The 14,834-nt window shown below is 40.8% G+C and overlaps 1 protein-coding gene across 2 annotated transcripts; it reads left to right on the plus strand.

Annotated features, from left to right (window-relative positions):
* Positions 1 to 9,749: 9,749 nt before the first annotated feature.
* rfc4 (replication factor C (activator 1) 4) lies at positions 9,750 to 14,507 on the plus strand. Of its 2 annotated transcripts, XM_048976774.1 has the most exons (11): positions 9,750 to 9,886; positions 10,313 to 10,432; positions 10,738 to 10,816; positions 11,719 to 11,798; positions 12,013 to 12,132; positions 12,357 to 12,500; positions 12,604 to 12,724; positions 13,002 to 13,127; positions 13,253 to 13,333; positions 13,909 to 14,022; positions 14,332 to 14,507. In XM_048976774.1, exons 2-11 carry the CDS (start codon positions 10,320 to 10,322, stop codon positions 14,416 to 14,418), a joined length of 1,065 nt encoding a protein of 354 aa, XP_048832731.1. In that variant the 5' UTR covers positions 9,750 to 9,886; positions 10,313 to 10,319; the 3' UTR covers positions 14,419 to 14,507. The 2 variants fall into 2 exon arrangements, with proteins under 2 accessions (XP_048832731.1, XP_048832732.1); XM_048976775.1 differs by having other exon boundaries at positions 9,761 to 10,432.
* The last annotated feature ends 327 nt before the right edge of the window (positions 14,508 to 14,834 follow it).

The raw sequence follows: 14,834 nt of genomic DNA on the forward strand, positions 1-14,834 counted from the left end.
TATGTATATACTGCCTCCAGTTACTTAATGCCTAACTTTAATACATTGATTGGTTTGTTCACTGCTGTAGCCTGTGTCAACTTTCGTTTCAGACAGATGTAAAGTCCTTTCTGTTTTTGTTCTGTGGAGTTTTTTTTTTGAACAGCATATGGCTGAATTCTGTTAAACCTCAGATTGAAGAAAATTCTGTTAATTGAAAAGCAAATATCAAAAACTCAGTCCGCAGGAATGTTTTTCAGTAGATTTCTGTGGACTTTTGGAAATTTCCCAAAATTCCATCGCTCGATTACATAAACACTGAGTGAGATTTCATTCCCATTACTGCAACGTATGAAGAGGATTATGACTTATTATTTTAGGTTATCGCACTGAGTGAGTTTTGGAAATTTGCTCTTCAGTCGATAACTGAAGCAGTGCTGTCAATGCAGAGGTTATATGCGACGCATATCAACAGAACTGTATGTTTATGTCTTGTCTTAATTATTTTGATTAAATGTCTGACTATTCCCAATATGTGTGAACATACTTGGCCAAATAAAGCTGATTCTGATTCAGTCAGAGGGTAATCGTCGGTGTGATGTACTATCGTGGTGACCCACACAGAGAGCTTAGGACCATGATTTCAGTGTTTGCTTGTGTGAGGGGACAGGCAGGGCGGCTGCTCACTGGGTGATGCACTCCTGTGGGTATAGGGGCTGGGATAGGGTACGGAGCGGTTACTCCTCAAGGAGGAGTAACAGTCACAGCCGTGGGGGGAGGAGAGGGAGAGGGTGCTCCCAAACTGGGGGTGTGGGTTTGATGAAGAGCAGAGAGACCCTGAGCCTGGGATGAACCAGCTGCCTACTGAAACTAAAGCGGATAAAGACAGAAACTAGAACCTCAAACTAAACAACACAAACAACAATATCAAGTTATATTCAATCATTAAACAGTTATATATTTAATCTAAACAATAGTAATAAATATCGTTCCGATTCAAAATATCATTTACGGGTGAATCTGATGACTTGCATTGGGAAACAGGAAACGGGCCAAGCTGCAGGGCCAGTTCAAAGGCATAGTGCGAGGCGCCCAGAAGGGGGCGCGGTCTGGGCGGAGTCAGCTAAAGAAGAAAAAGGCCTGACCTTTTTCTGGATGCTGTGGACTGTGTTTGTGTGTGAGCTGCAGCTGCATGTTCCTTACATTTTTTTTATCAACACCAGCACCGTGAGGTTTGGCCTGGACTGGGTCCTGTCCTGCACGGTTGAAGGCATGTTGACTGATGGTCAGCCTGTGTTCTGTTGGATCCCACAGAAAGGAAATGGGAATCTCATTTGGATCGGATACTGACAGTTGAAAAAAAAAACTCATGTCTGTGTGTTATGAAAGAATATCAATAAATGTTTCCGAAATGGGATGACTCATTTGGTAATTATTTATGGCTTATGTTATGGCTGCCAATTTACAGTCTTTACTGAAGTCTGACTTCTTTTGAGTCACCTTTAATATAGATTAGACACTCTCTATGCAATGTGGAATACTTATATAGATGGTAAATGTTTACCTGCTTGCACAGAAGGTTAATTAGGTAATTAGTGTAAGTGTGTGTGTGTGTGTGTGTGTGTGTGTGTGTGTGTGTGTGTGTGTCCAATCGCATGTATGTCCAAGGTCCATAGTAAAAAATATACACTGATCAAGAGATGCCCGAAAGTGGATGAAATAGGACATTAGTGGGGGTATCACTTAGTGTAACGGGTGCAGGAAAATGAGCAGGACTGCAAGCCATATAATGACCCACTGTCCTTATCTAGCTCTTAATATAGCATGCATACAGTGATGTATCTACAATGGACAGCTACTATAAGCAGATAGCACAGTACAGGTGCTTAATCTGTATGCTATTTCCATCCATCCATTGTCCAAACCGCTTATCCTACTGGGTCACGGGGGGTTCGGAGCCTATCCTGGAATCAATGGGCACGAGGCAGGGAACAACCCAGGATGGCCCATCACAGCTCACACTCACACACCATTCATTTACACATGCACACCTACGGGCAATTTAGCAACTCCAATTAGCCTCAGCATGTTTTTGGACTGTGGGGGGAAACCGGAGTAACCGGAGGAAACCCCACGACGACATGGGGCGAACATGCAAACTCCACACCCATGTGATCCAGGCGGAGACTCGAACCCAGGTCCCAGAGGTGTGAGGCAACAGTGCTAACCACTGCACCACCATGCTGCCCCCTGGATGCTGTTTCATTGTATAAAAAGAAACTTACTGTACTGTACAATAAAGTATTTCACCACTGCTTCTCCCTCAGCTCCCACTGTTTGCTATCACATGCATCTTTGGATTTCTTAGTGCAATCTGTGCTTTATTTTTTTCGTGAAATGTAAGTGCAGTATCTGTTATTAAGTGCTGTGGTTTAATATGTACATTATTATTTCAGCACTGTGTATACTGTCCTTAATGCCTTGCCTCTCTCGTATAACTTGAGATACGCCCAAATTGACTTGCAACAAGTGGTCCTGGTTCCAAATGCGGAAGGCGATGGATACCTGTACTTTATATGCTGTAGTGTGCTGGGTGTCAGACATTGCAATGCACCTTGCTTTGATTTTGACCCGTTAGATCAGAGGGAGGTAATCTTATCCAGAAAGGGCTGGATATGATGGTTTTCACTGCAACTCTCTGAACAGCGAACCTAACGGGTATCCCAATACCTTGATCTTGCTAGCATATTTAAATGTGTACCTATTCAGGAATAGAGTGGTGAAGGCATTCAGAGGAGGACTGATGATTATCAGAGGGAACAAAGGGGCTGGGTACTTGTCAGTATCCAGTAGAACCACCAGACTCCTACACTGAATGGTTCTGGATGTGGCACAGACGTTAATCCCTCTGTATTAGGGGATCCGTCTCCAGTTTGTACTCTTCTAGTTAATAGGTAGATTATCAGACAGATTTTCGCCCTAGTCCAGTACTCATTGACAGCCTAATACACCGTGTTTCAGTTTGTCTTGATAGTCAATACATGTCACAGGATGTACATTACTCAGATGGGCAGGCCCTCTTACATATGATGGAAACACTACAACAACTTAAGAATAAGGGTCAGAAGAGTGAAATACATATAATGAGTGTGTAGCTCAGCAGACTAAGACTCTACGGCTGTGATCAGAAGGTCGACGGTTCGTGCTCGGAATTGGCAGGATAGCCACATGTCCACAGGCTTTTGAACAAGACCTGAAAACCCTGGGGGCCTCAAGGTAGCAGTCTCTTCACTGTGACCCCCAAGCTTGTTCTTGCCTTTATGAAGAGCAAGATGGGGCAAATTATTAATCCCATGGGGCCTCAGCAGAATTACAAACCAGTACAAGGAAAATAGTTTTTAATTTTACATACTACCTTCTGCTGGCCTTATGAGAATATTCAGATTATCATTTTTCCCCATAATTGCAATTTTAACATTAAATTGATGATTTTCCCCAGTCCTGTGGCCGCTTTATATGGTAATTATTGATGAAAACTATTTTGGAAAGTGAAACAATATTAAAATTGCTTTATTGCGTAAAAAAAACTGTTTTTGTTTAGTAAAATAATGTTTTTTCGCTCTTTATACTGCCGTCTTGTGGCAAATTTAAGTACTGCAGTTTGAAAATAATTAAATGATTTCTTCCCGAAATTGCAGTACCTACGTTTGGCCACGAGATGGCAGCAAGAAAATAGAAAAATTATTTTCCCACGGTCTATTAGCAGCTTTGTGTGGTAATTATTTGTATTAAAAATACATTGGACCAAGTCAAATTATTTTAATGAAGAATTAACATCAAAAAGCTGCTAGTAGACCGTGGGAAAATAATTTTTAACTTTTCTTGCTGCCATCTCGTGGCCAAAAGTAGGTACTGCAGTTTGAAAACAAATGATTTCTTGCCGAAATTGCAATACCTACTTTTGGCCACGAGATGGCAGCAAGAAAAGTTAAAAATTATTTTCCCACGGTCTACTAGCAGCTTTGTGTGGTAATTGTTTGTATTAAAAATACATTGGACCAAGTCAAATTATATTAATAAAGAATTAACATCATAAAGCTGGTAGTAGACCGTGGGAAAATAATTTTTAACTTTTCTTGCTGCCATCTCGTGGCCAAAAGTAGGTACTGCAGTTTGAAAACAAATGATTTCTTGCCGAAATTGCAATACCTACTTTTGGCCACGAGATGGCAGCAAGAAAATAGAAATATTATTTTCCCACGGTCTACTAGCAGCTTTGTGTGGTAATTGTTTGTATTAAAAATACATTGGACCAAGTCAAATTATATTAATAAAGAATTAACATCATAAAGCTGGTAGTAGACCGTGGGAAAATAATTTTTAACTTTTCTTGCTGCCATCTCGTGGCCAAAAGTAGGTACTGCAGTTTGAAAACAAATGATTTCTTGCCGAAATTGCAATACCTACTTTTCGCCACGAGATGGCAGCAAGAAAATAGAAATATTATTTTCCCACGGTCTACTAGCAGCTTTGTGTGGTAATTGTTTGTATTAAAAATACATTGGACCAAGTCAAATTATATTAATAAAGAATTAACATCATAAAGCTGGTAGTAGACCGTGGGAAAATAATTTTTAACTTTTCTTGCTGCCATCTCGTGGCCAAAAGTAGGTACTGCAGTTTGAAAACAAATGATTTCTTGCCGAAATTGCAATACCTACTTTTCGCCACGAGATGGCAGCAAGAAAATAGAAATATTATTTTCCCACGGTCTACTAGCAGCTTTGTGTGGTAATTGTTTGTATTAAAAATACATTGGACCAAGTCAAATTATATTAATAAAGAATTAACATCATAAAGCTGGTAGTAGACCGTGGGAAAATAATTTTTAACTTTTCTTGCTGCCATCTCGTGGCCAAAAGTAGGTACTGCAATTTCGGGAAGAAATCATTTAATTGTTTTCAAACTGCAGTATTCAAATTTTACCACAAGGCGGCAGTATGAAAAGTGAATAAAAACGAAATTGCAATACCTACGTTCGAACACAAGATGGCAGCATACTAATTTTCTTATTTTCTTGCTGCCATCTTGTGTTCGAACGTAGGTATTGCAGTTTGAAAACAAAAAAAACGAAACTGCAATACCTACGTTCGAACACAAGATGGCAGCGAGAAAATAGGGAAATTAGTATGCTGCCATCTTGTGTTCGAACGTAGGTATTGCAATTTCGTCAAAAAATCATTTAATTATTTTCAAACTGCAGTACTTAAATTTGCCACAAGACGGCAGTATAAAGAGCGAAAAAACATTATTTTACTAAATAAAAACTGTTTTTTTTACGCAATAAAGCAATTTTAATATTGTATCACTTTCCAAAAAAGTTTTCATCAATAATTACCATATAAAGCGGCCACAGGACCGTGGGAAAATCATCAATTTAATGTTAAAATTGCAATTATGGGGAAAAATGATAATCTGAATATTCTCATAAGGCCAGCAGAAGGTAGTATGTAAAATTAAAAACTATTTTCCTTGTACTGGTTTGTAATTCTGCTGAGGCCCCATGGGATTAATAATTTGCCCCATCTTACTCTCTATAAAGGCAAGAACAAGCTTGGGGGTCACAGTGAAGACACTGCTACCTTGAGGCCCCCAGGGTTTTCAGGTCTTGTTCAAAAGCCTGTGGACATATGGCTATCCTGCCAATTCCGAGCACGAACCGTCGACCTTCTGATCACAGCCACAGAGTCTTAGTCTGCTGAGCTACACACTCATTATATGTATTTCACTCTTCTGACCCTTATTCTTAAGTTGTTGTAGCGTTTCCATCATATGTAAGAGGGCCTGCCCATCAGAGTAATGTACATCCTGTGACATGTATTGACTATCAAGACAAACTGAAACACGGTGTATTAGGCTGTCAATGAGTACTGGACTAGGGCGAAAATCTGTCTGATAATCTGCCTATTAACTAGAAGAGTACAAACTGGAGACGGATCCCCTAATACAGAGGGATTAACGTCTGTGCCACATCCAGAACCATTCAGTGTAGGAGTCTGGTGGTTCTACTGGATACTGACAAGTACCCAGTCCCTTTGTTCCCTCTGATAATCATCAGTCCTCCTCTGAATGCCTTCACCACTCTATTCCTGAATAGGTACACATTTAAATATGCTAGCAAGATCAAGGTATTGGGATAACCGTTAGGTTCGCTGTTCAGAGAGTTGCAGTGAAAACCATCATACACAACGGCCCTTTCTGGATAAGATTACCTCCCTCTGATCTAACGGGTCAAAATCAAAGCAAGGTGCATTGCAATGTCTGACACCCAGCACACTACAGCATATAAAATACAGGTATCCATTGCCTTCCGCATTTGGAACCAGGACCACTTGTTGCAAGTCAATTTGGGCGTATCTCAAGTTATACGAGAGAGGCAAGGCATTAAGGACAGTATACACAGTGCTGAAATAATAATGTACATATTAAACCACAGCACTTAATAAACAGATACTGCACTTACATTTCACGAAAAAAATAAAGCACAGATTGCACTAAGAAATCCAAAGATGCATGTGATAGCAAATAGTGGGAGCTGAGGGAGAAGCAGTGGTGAAATACTTTATTGTACAGTACAGTAAGTTTCTTTTTATACAATGAAACAGCATCCAGGGGGCGGCATGGTGGTGCAGTGGTTAGCACTGTTGCCTCACACCTCTGGGACCCGGGTTCGAGTCTCCGCCTGGATCACATGGGTGTGGAGTTTGCATGTTCGCCCCATGTCGTCGTGGGGTTTCCTCCGGTTACTCCGGTTTCTGTGTGGGTCACCACGATAGTACAGCACGCCGACGATTACCCTCTGACTGAATCAGAATCAGCTTTATTTGGCTGATTCTGATTCAGCTTTATTATAAAATAATTCAGACAAGACAAAAACATACAGTTCTGTTGATATGCGACGCATATAACCTCTGCATTCACAGCACTGCTTCAGTTATCGATTGAAGAGCAAATTTCCAAAACTCACTCAGTCCGATAACCTAAAGTAATAAGTCATAATCCTCTTCATACGTTGCAGTAATGGGAATGAAATCTCACTCAGTGTTTATGTAATCGAGCGATGGAATTTCGTGAAATTTCCAAAAGTCCACAGAAATCTACTGAAAAACATTCCTGCGGACTGAGTTTTTGATATTTGCTTTTCAATTAACAGAATTTTCTTCAATCTGAGGTTTAACAGAATTCAGCCATATGCTGTTCAAAAAAAAACTCCACAGAACAAAAACAGAAAGGACTTTACATCTGTCTGAAACGAAAGTTGACACAGGCTACAGCAGTGAACAAACCAATCAATGTATTAAAGTTAGGCATTAAGTAACTGGAGGCAGTATATACATAACATGATGACGTGCCTTTTCTGTATTGACCATATTAAGGACGCTGTAACACTGCCCACCACATACCTGCTTCATTTATTGTTTTATACTTGCAGCTGCTTATTCAGACAGCTCATCTACCTGTCTGTCCATGTTGCCGTCCCATGACAACTGGTCCAGCCTACAGGTGCCGTCCCATTCCGGCATGTTACCCATGAGTCATAGCGGCACCTCCGGGAGCAGCTCCAGGTGAGCCCGTGCCTCCCCTCCCCCACCTGCCCCCATGCTGAGTCTCGGGCCCCCGTCTTCCCTCTTGTTCTCGCCTATACCCACATCCTGGCCTGTGTCTGCATCGTCTCGCCTCGTTAACAGGTCTTTCACCTTCTTCTGTCCTGATCCATTCAGGCCCATCACTGCATTCTGGGACATGCTTTGATTTATTTCACCATAGTTACTCTTTGTTTTCCTTTGTACTTTGCACTCTACAAGTAAAATGAATAAAAAATAGGCATTATTTTGATATTGTTTTAGTACAGTGACACTGTAGTATATTTGTTGTTGTTTCCAGGCAACACTGCATGCTGATTTAACGTCTTTCCTTAATCTCCACCCCATTGCTCACACACAGCCAGTATCCCAGTTTGTGGTCAATGAGCTCCTCCTCGCTCACCCCAGTCTCCCAGTCCAGTGGAATGTCCAACAGCTTGGGCTCTCAGTTCCTGCGCAGCTCTACAACTCATTACCCAGGGCTCTCGCACCCGGCCACAGTGCCCCTCTTAGGCTCCCCGCTGTATGACAGCACTGCTCCATCGGAAGTTCATGAAGCCTCACAGTACGACGCCTCTCCCCACGCGCGCTTAGCCACCACCTGGACTCCCATCACTCCTCCTTCCCTGTAGGGCGGCGCACTTCCATTATTATTGCAGTTTCTATTGTCAATTGTGAACAAGAGGGAAGACGGGGGCCCGAGACTCAGCATGGGAGCAGGTGGGGGACGGGAGGCACGGGCTCACCTGGAGCTGCTCCCGGAGGTGCCGCTATGACTCATGGGTAACATGCCGGAATGGGACGGCACCTGTAGGCTGGACCAGTTGTCATGGGACGGCAACATGGACAGACAGGTAGACGAGCTGTCTGAATAAGTTGCTTTTCCTGGTGCTGGACGTTTGACAGATAAATACAACATTATTTGCTGCATTCAGTGACAAAAGTAAGATTGGTCTGTTTAACACCCTCAGTCTCCACCCTATGAGCCCCTTGTTGGCGGCAGAATCAGGAAGATGTCGGAGAAAGCAGAGGTAAAGTGAAAAGTCACCTCGACAATAATGTGGAAACCGCTTATGGTGATCATGCCTGTGTGGGTGAAATGGATCACCACAGTATAAGCGGATGATGATTATAGACGATTTTTCCCTTTTTCTTTATGTCTGGCAGTTTACCATCTAATAGGAATTTTTTTTCTTTGGGATGTGTCTAGGTCAGATACGACCAAAATATTTTTCTTATTTCAGAAATGAAAAAAAATATTGCTCTCAGATTCTGTTCAGTTGTAGTTTTTTAAAATAATGTACCTTGATTTGTGTTTGTTTAAAATGCCATTACCTGCTGCTTACTGGGCCGCTGAAAATGTCTGGCCCAGCTAAATTTCTTGGTTTGAAAATCTGGCCCAACTACTTTCCAGACCTGGACTAGCCCTACTGAATCATACACTAATGTTATTCTGTTATGTGGGCTGTTGTGATAGGGAGATTTGCAGGATGCTGCACGACGGGTGGTGTCCCTGCTGCAGAATGCCATCTGAACCAGCACCTAGAGACAGTGAGGGTTCTTGTTATCACCTTAATATTGTATATACGCAATCTGTTATTTCTTAACTAATTTAATTGTAATGTATTCTTCTGATATGTTGTGCACAGCTAACAAAAAAGAGAAAAATGCAAAACCAAAGGAAGGCTTTCTTTTCTCTTAAAAGTCTTTTTTCTAAACCAACTGAGAGTCAGTTAGAGGGGTGTTCATTATCAGTATTGTTGCTGGCATTTCTGAAAATGTGCCAATTTTAGTCAAGTGGCTACTTTTCAAATGCAGTCCCTGGCCAAGATGAAGAAAGCCATTAAGTCGGGTTAAAACAAAGTTCATGAATACTACATGATAATATTAAGCACTGACATAACAAACAACATTTTTACATGCAAAATATACAGGAAATATACACTGCAACAGGCTAGGATAGACAAATAACCAAATACACTTGCTAGCCTGACCACTTTAGACCCCAGATTAGAAAACTGGTGAATGATCATATATTTTTTCCAAGTTTTGTTTACTTTGCTTTCAAGTTCTCACAGATCCAGCCAGATCCCGCCTTCAGCGCGCTCGCCCCGCCCATTACCTTTCCGGAAATCCGGTATCGTAGCGGAAGTTGAGCGTCCACGAAGCGCTTCTGGCGGGAGTATGACACATGTTCGGAGCTCTCAGTGTAAATAACTCGCAGTTGTCAGAATCGTATTAATATTATTTCGATCGACAGCAGGGTAAGAATAATTAAAATGCAGTAATATAATGAGACATGTAGTGGATTGGAGAACTCTATCCTGTAAGCTTGATAAACGCTTGGTAGATAAACTTTAGAATTAAGCAGACTTAACGTACGCGGCTACATTTCAAATTTAATTTTAAAAAATAATTTATCAATTATATAATGCTAAGACGTAAATACGCGTGCATTATCTATATGGTTCAAATGTATAGAAATCTAACAGTTGTCTTTTTTTTTCGTCCATCCATCCATTTTCTGTACCCGCTTTGTAAAGCGACTATTTGAGCGTGATCGCCGTTGTTTGTTCCTCTGCTGTTGTCTCGTTACTGATAGAGGCCAGCCTTTTTGATTTGTGAATATACGTAAACTTTGACCTTTTTACCTCGTGAGCTACGCAGTTGATGTCCTTTCTCATTTAAAGCTGAACCATGCAAGCTTTTTTGAAAGGAGCGTCTACCCAGAGCAGTAAAATTGCCAAAGACAAATCTGCAGGGTCCAGTGGAGAAAAGAAGCAGAAACCGGTGCCTTGGGTAGAGAAGTAGTAAGTTGTATTACCACCACGATCACCCCGTTTTGGATTACATTAGAGTCAGTTAAATTCATCGTCAGCAATACAGATGAATAAAAATCTAAATTAATCTGAAAAAATACTCCGTACTAAGCCTGTTTTATTCAGTTATTAGTTATTATATAATGGGAAACAAATAAGGAAAACATCCAAAACTTATATCATACGCGCTAAATACCTTTTATATCGTGCACAGCTTTAAATGGAGCAGTTCAACTTGTTTCCACAAGTGTTGTGCGGCATATTCCCGCTGTGATGCATGTTTGCTTTGTTAACAGTAGACCGAAGTGTGTTGATGAAGTTGCCTTCCAAGAGGAGGTGGTTGCAGTGCTGAAGAAGTCTCTAGAGGGCGCCGATGTGAGTTTCATTTTTTTAAGTTTCGTATTATTTGAGAAAATGATCCAAAGCCTTGGAAGTATTTTAGGGTAATAAAAAAACTATTTTTAACGCTTGAGTCCAGTTGTCATTTAGTAGAAGCTGTTTTATTTGTAGTTTGAAACCGAAAATAAAGGGGACCAGGTGCATTTGCAGAGATTATTTTCCAAATGTTCTCACCTTTTCATGCGTGACATTAGTCTACTGGATATTGAAATAATTTTTATTTGCCTGTAGGATATTGTCCTAACTTGTAGTTCAAGTTTACATTACATTGTCATGGGTTAAAAAATATGCTGTACAAAGAAGTTGAAGATATTGGAAGACTTTTGTTTAGGTTGAGCTAATCTTCAGAGAAATGCTTAATTATCCTTTCTGGGTGCAACACAGTGGAAAACTGTTTGCAGCAGTTATAGCTACTTCAGTTTTGTGGCCGTTTTAGAATCCAGATTAAGTGTCTATTGCACTATTAATAGGCAGCGATCTGGTGCTCAGCCATGCTTTGTGGGAAGGTCGTGAAATAGGAGCCCCGTGTCGAGAGTATGGCTCACTGTACCTGATATTTGGTTACGCCAGCCCAACATTTTCATGTATCCAGCTCCTAGGTGGTGTGCACAGTACAAATTCATGACCAGCTTTGCTATATGAAATGTAAATGCATTGAATGCATTTTTAACATTTCGCCTTAATGACTTATTTGGTCACCAGTTGAAAAAATAACTTTGACAAAGTTCCCTGGATTTAACATGTCCTTGTCATATTTAACTGAATTGTGCATTTTCATTCTACATTACCTGTAACGTGTTACCTATATACAGCCATGTATACTGTTGTCATTTTGCTGTAGTGCATTTCAACTTACTGACATTTTTTCACCATTATAGCTCCCTAACCTGCTATTCTATGGCCCACCTGGTACCGGGAAAACCTCAACCATACTGGCTGCAGCACGGGAACTGTTTGGGTAAGGACCAGTCACTGCGTGATTTTCATCTACAAATGCACAGTACTGCATTTTGCTGTCTGGACCAATATTATGAGTATTATTCAAAAGTCTGCTCAGTCTTTTATGACAAGAAAATGTCTGTGCTGCTTCTGCTGCAATTAAAATAAATGCCTTGGAAAACAAGCAGTTTTTTCATTAACACCGAGCTGCTCTGCTAATGAATTGCACCCAGACCTGAGCTGTATCGGAAGAGAGTTTTGGAGCTCAATGCCTCTGACGAGCGAGGTATCCAAGTGGTTCGGGAGAAGGTGAAGAATTTTGCCCAGCTGACTGTGGCAGGAACACGATCCGAGTGAGTGTTGGCTCCTGGTAGCTGGTGTTACACCTCGTTTAGACTGATTCTGGATGCATGTAATTGTTAACTCTTGTTTATGGTGTCAAAGGGCAACCACGGGAATCATGGACTGGTATTCTTGGTTTAGTTAAATCACTGTGTTGCGAATACAACTCTTTGCATTCTATTGCCGTGTTTTCTGATGGCAGACTAGGGATTTTATCTCATTTTTTTTGCCCCAGTGGGAAACCCTGCCCCCCCTTTAAGATCATAATCTTGGATGAGGCCGACTCTATGACTGGTGCAGCACAGGCTGCCCTTAGAAGGACCATGGAGAAGGAGTCCAGGACCACGCGCTTCTGCCTCATCTGTAACTACGTCAGTCGGTGAGCTGGCATCAAGTGAGCTCAGACACATTATGGCAACCCTATTCTCTGAGGGTTACAAGGAATGCTTTCCTTTTTTTCTGAAGTGTTGGCTGTCTTTCAGGATAATTGAGCCCCTGACATCTCGATGTTCAAAATTTCGCTTCAAACCTCTCGATGACCAGGTCCAAGAAGTTAGACTGTTAGAAATATGTGAGAAGGAGAAGCTGAAGTATTCCAAAGAGGTATTTGTATTTTAAATGTTGGGTTTTAGCATCTATATGGCATTATTTCAATTAATCTCACTCCATTGAACTGTTGAGTTCTGACATGTTTTCAATTTTTTCGTTTGTCATTTAGTTGCATAGTATTTAATCGTCAATTTATTACAATGCAAATTGTATTTTTTTTCCCCCGCAGAGAGAGAAATTTTTCTAATTTTAAATGATATTCTCACATGGAAAATAAAAAATCTTTTTGTTTGTTTTTTTTTTTTCTTTTGCTTGTTTTGGTTTTCTGTAGGCTATTGCAGCCCTGGTAAAGGTGTCAGAGGGAGACCTCAGAAAAGCGATCACTTTTCTTCAAAGTGCAGCAAGGCTTAATGGTGAAAAAGAAATTGCAGAAAGTGAAGTCATAGAGATTGCTGGGGTGAGTGCTGTTCGAGTTGCACAGTAATTACTCATAGAGCAGTTGTACCAACCGCTTACGGTTTATTCTTTTAAAATATGGTCACGAAAAGCATGAAATATAACGCAAGTGTAATTTGTTTTTAGGTTTGCCCCCCAAAGATGATCAAAGACCTACTACACATTTGTTACAACAGTACATTTGACAAGCTAGAAGTTGCTGTGAAGGTAAATTCTCAAAATGTACTTTTCTGTGTATATATTTACATTGATGGCATAGGCCAATTGCCAGTGACTCTCAAGTTGGTTAAAATTATGACATTGTGTTTGTAAAGTGTTTGTAAACCTGGTTTAGTAGTTGGCCTATTTAAGTTGATTATGCTTCCAGGGTGATAAAAGGTTACATCTTTCCCTCTAGCCCAAGTTTTATTTGTAATTTAATCTAAGGTGCAATGCCATAGCTATAAAAATCGCTCCTGTTCAAGGAAGATGGACTGGAGTATTTTGATAGTCCGACTGATACTTTTGGAACCAACTCTGGAAGTGGCAGCCACGGTTTAGGTGCCTTTTTGTACTTATTTGCATTCCTATCTTTATACATGATGTTCTGTGAAGTGTTCCTCCCTTATGTCTTGTGACTTTATGTGCTTCCCATGCAGCACCGAACCACAAAACATTCTGGTTTTTCCGCATGTGTTGGCAATTAAGTGCGTTCTGACGCTGTTCCGATCACATGCTGAAGTTGAAACGATTCAATGTATTAAAAAAAATGCCTCAACACTAGATGACTGTTGCTTTTGCAGAACTTGATAGATGAAGGATATGCTGCCACACAGATTTTACATCAGCTTCATGACATAATCATAGAGGAGAGCCTGAATGACCAGAAGAAGTCCATCATTACGGAAAAAATGGCGGTAGGTATCACTGAACCGGTACCACAAAGGGTCCCTTACCTTTATGCAGTTAACTAAACCCGGTTCCTCTAGCATTGTAAAATGGTTCCAACAGCATTTCTGGGTTGAGAAATGTACTCTTATCTGGTTTGGCGAAAATTGCTCACTAGAAATTGCATGGATTACAGTCATTGGTATCTGGGAGATGTATTGGGATTGGGGACATACACCATATGAACCAGTCCTATACAAGTCTTAATCCCTACTAGCTTTAAGGTAGGAGACCTTGGGACTCACCATCAATCTCCTTGGGTTGTGCTTTTTCTGCAGGAGGTGGACAAATGTTTGGCTGATGGAGCAGATGAGTACTTACAGGTGCTGAGCCTGGGTTCCACAATAATGCAGCAAGCTGCTTAGACCAATTAATCTCCTGCTCCTCTCTCCCACCCCCTGGCTGTTTTTTTATTCTTCCAATATATAGAGAAAATAAATGTCTGCAAAACCTCCACTCTGGTCAGTAATTATCTTGAGGACTAGGCACCTGCTATGTGAGTGAGTAAGTCTCTGTATAACAGCTGCTGAAACTTAAGCCGTTTGGACCCAAGCTTGCCACTCCCATTAAGGTTCACACTGTTTTAATGGTTAAATTAAGGCTAATTCTTAAGTATGCTACACAGGAAAGGAATTCACACTAACTCCTTTATTTATGAAGAATGGTTTATTTGAACAACATACAACACTGATGGGTATGTAGCAAATCAGTGCAGCTCTTAATGGAAGTGGCACAGATCGCAAGATGCAAGTACTGCAGCTAGTTTAGACTTGTTCAGCTG

The sequence above is a fragment of the Brienomyrus brachyistius genome, chromosome 15 (genome assembly GCF_023856365.1).
Source record: "Brienomyrus brachyistius isolate T26 chromosome 15, BBRACH_0.4, whole genome shotgun sequence".
Taxonomy (NCBI): Eukaryota; Metazoa; Chordata; class Actinopteri; order Osteoglossiformes; family Mormyridae; genus Brienomyrus; species Brienomyrus brachyistius.

What these genes read in the sequence shown, in the direction of transcription:
- rfc4 (XM_048976774.1), top strand. Translation starts at nt 10,320, where the DNA reads ATGCAAGCTTTTTTGAAAGGAGCGTCTACCCAGAGCAGTAAAATTGCC. An exon ending in GTGCCTTGGGTAGAGAAGTA is followed by an intron (nt 10,433 to 10,737) that starts GTAAGTTGTATT and finishes CTTTGTTAACAG; the next exon opens with TAGACCGAAGTGTGTTGATG. An exon ending in AGTCTCTAGAGGGCGCCGAT is followed by an intron (nt 10,817 to 11,718) that starts GTGAGTTTCATT and finishes TCACCATTATAG; the next exon opens with CTCCCTAACCTGCTATTCTA.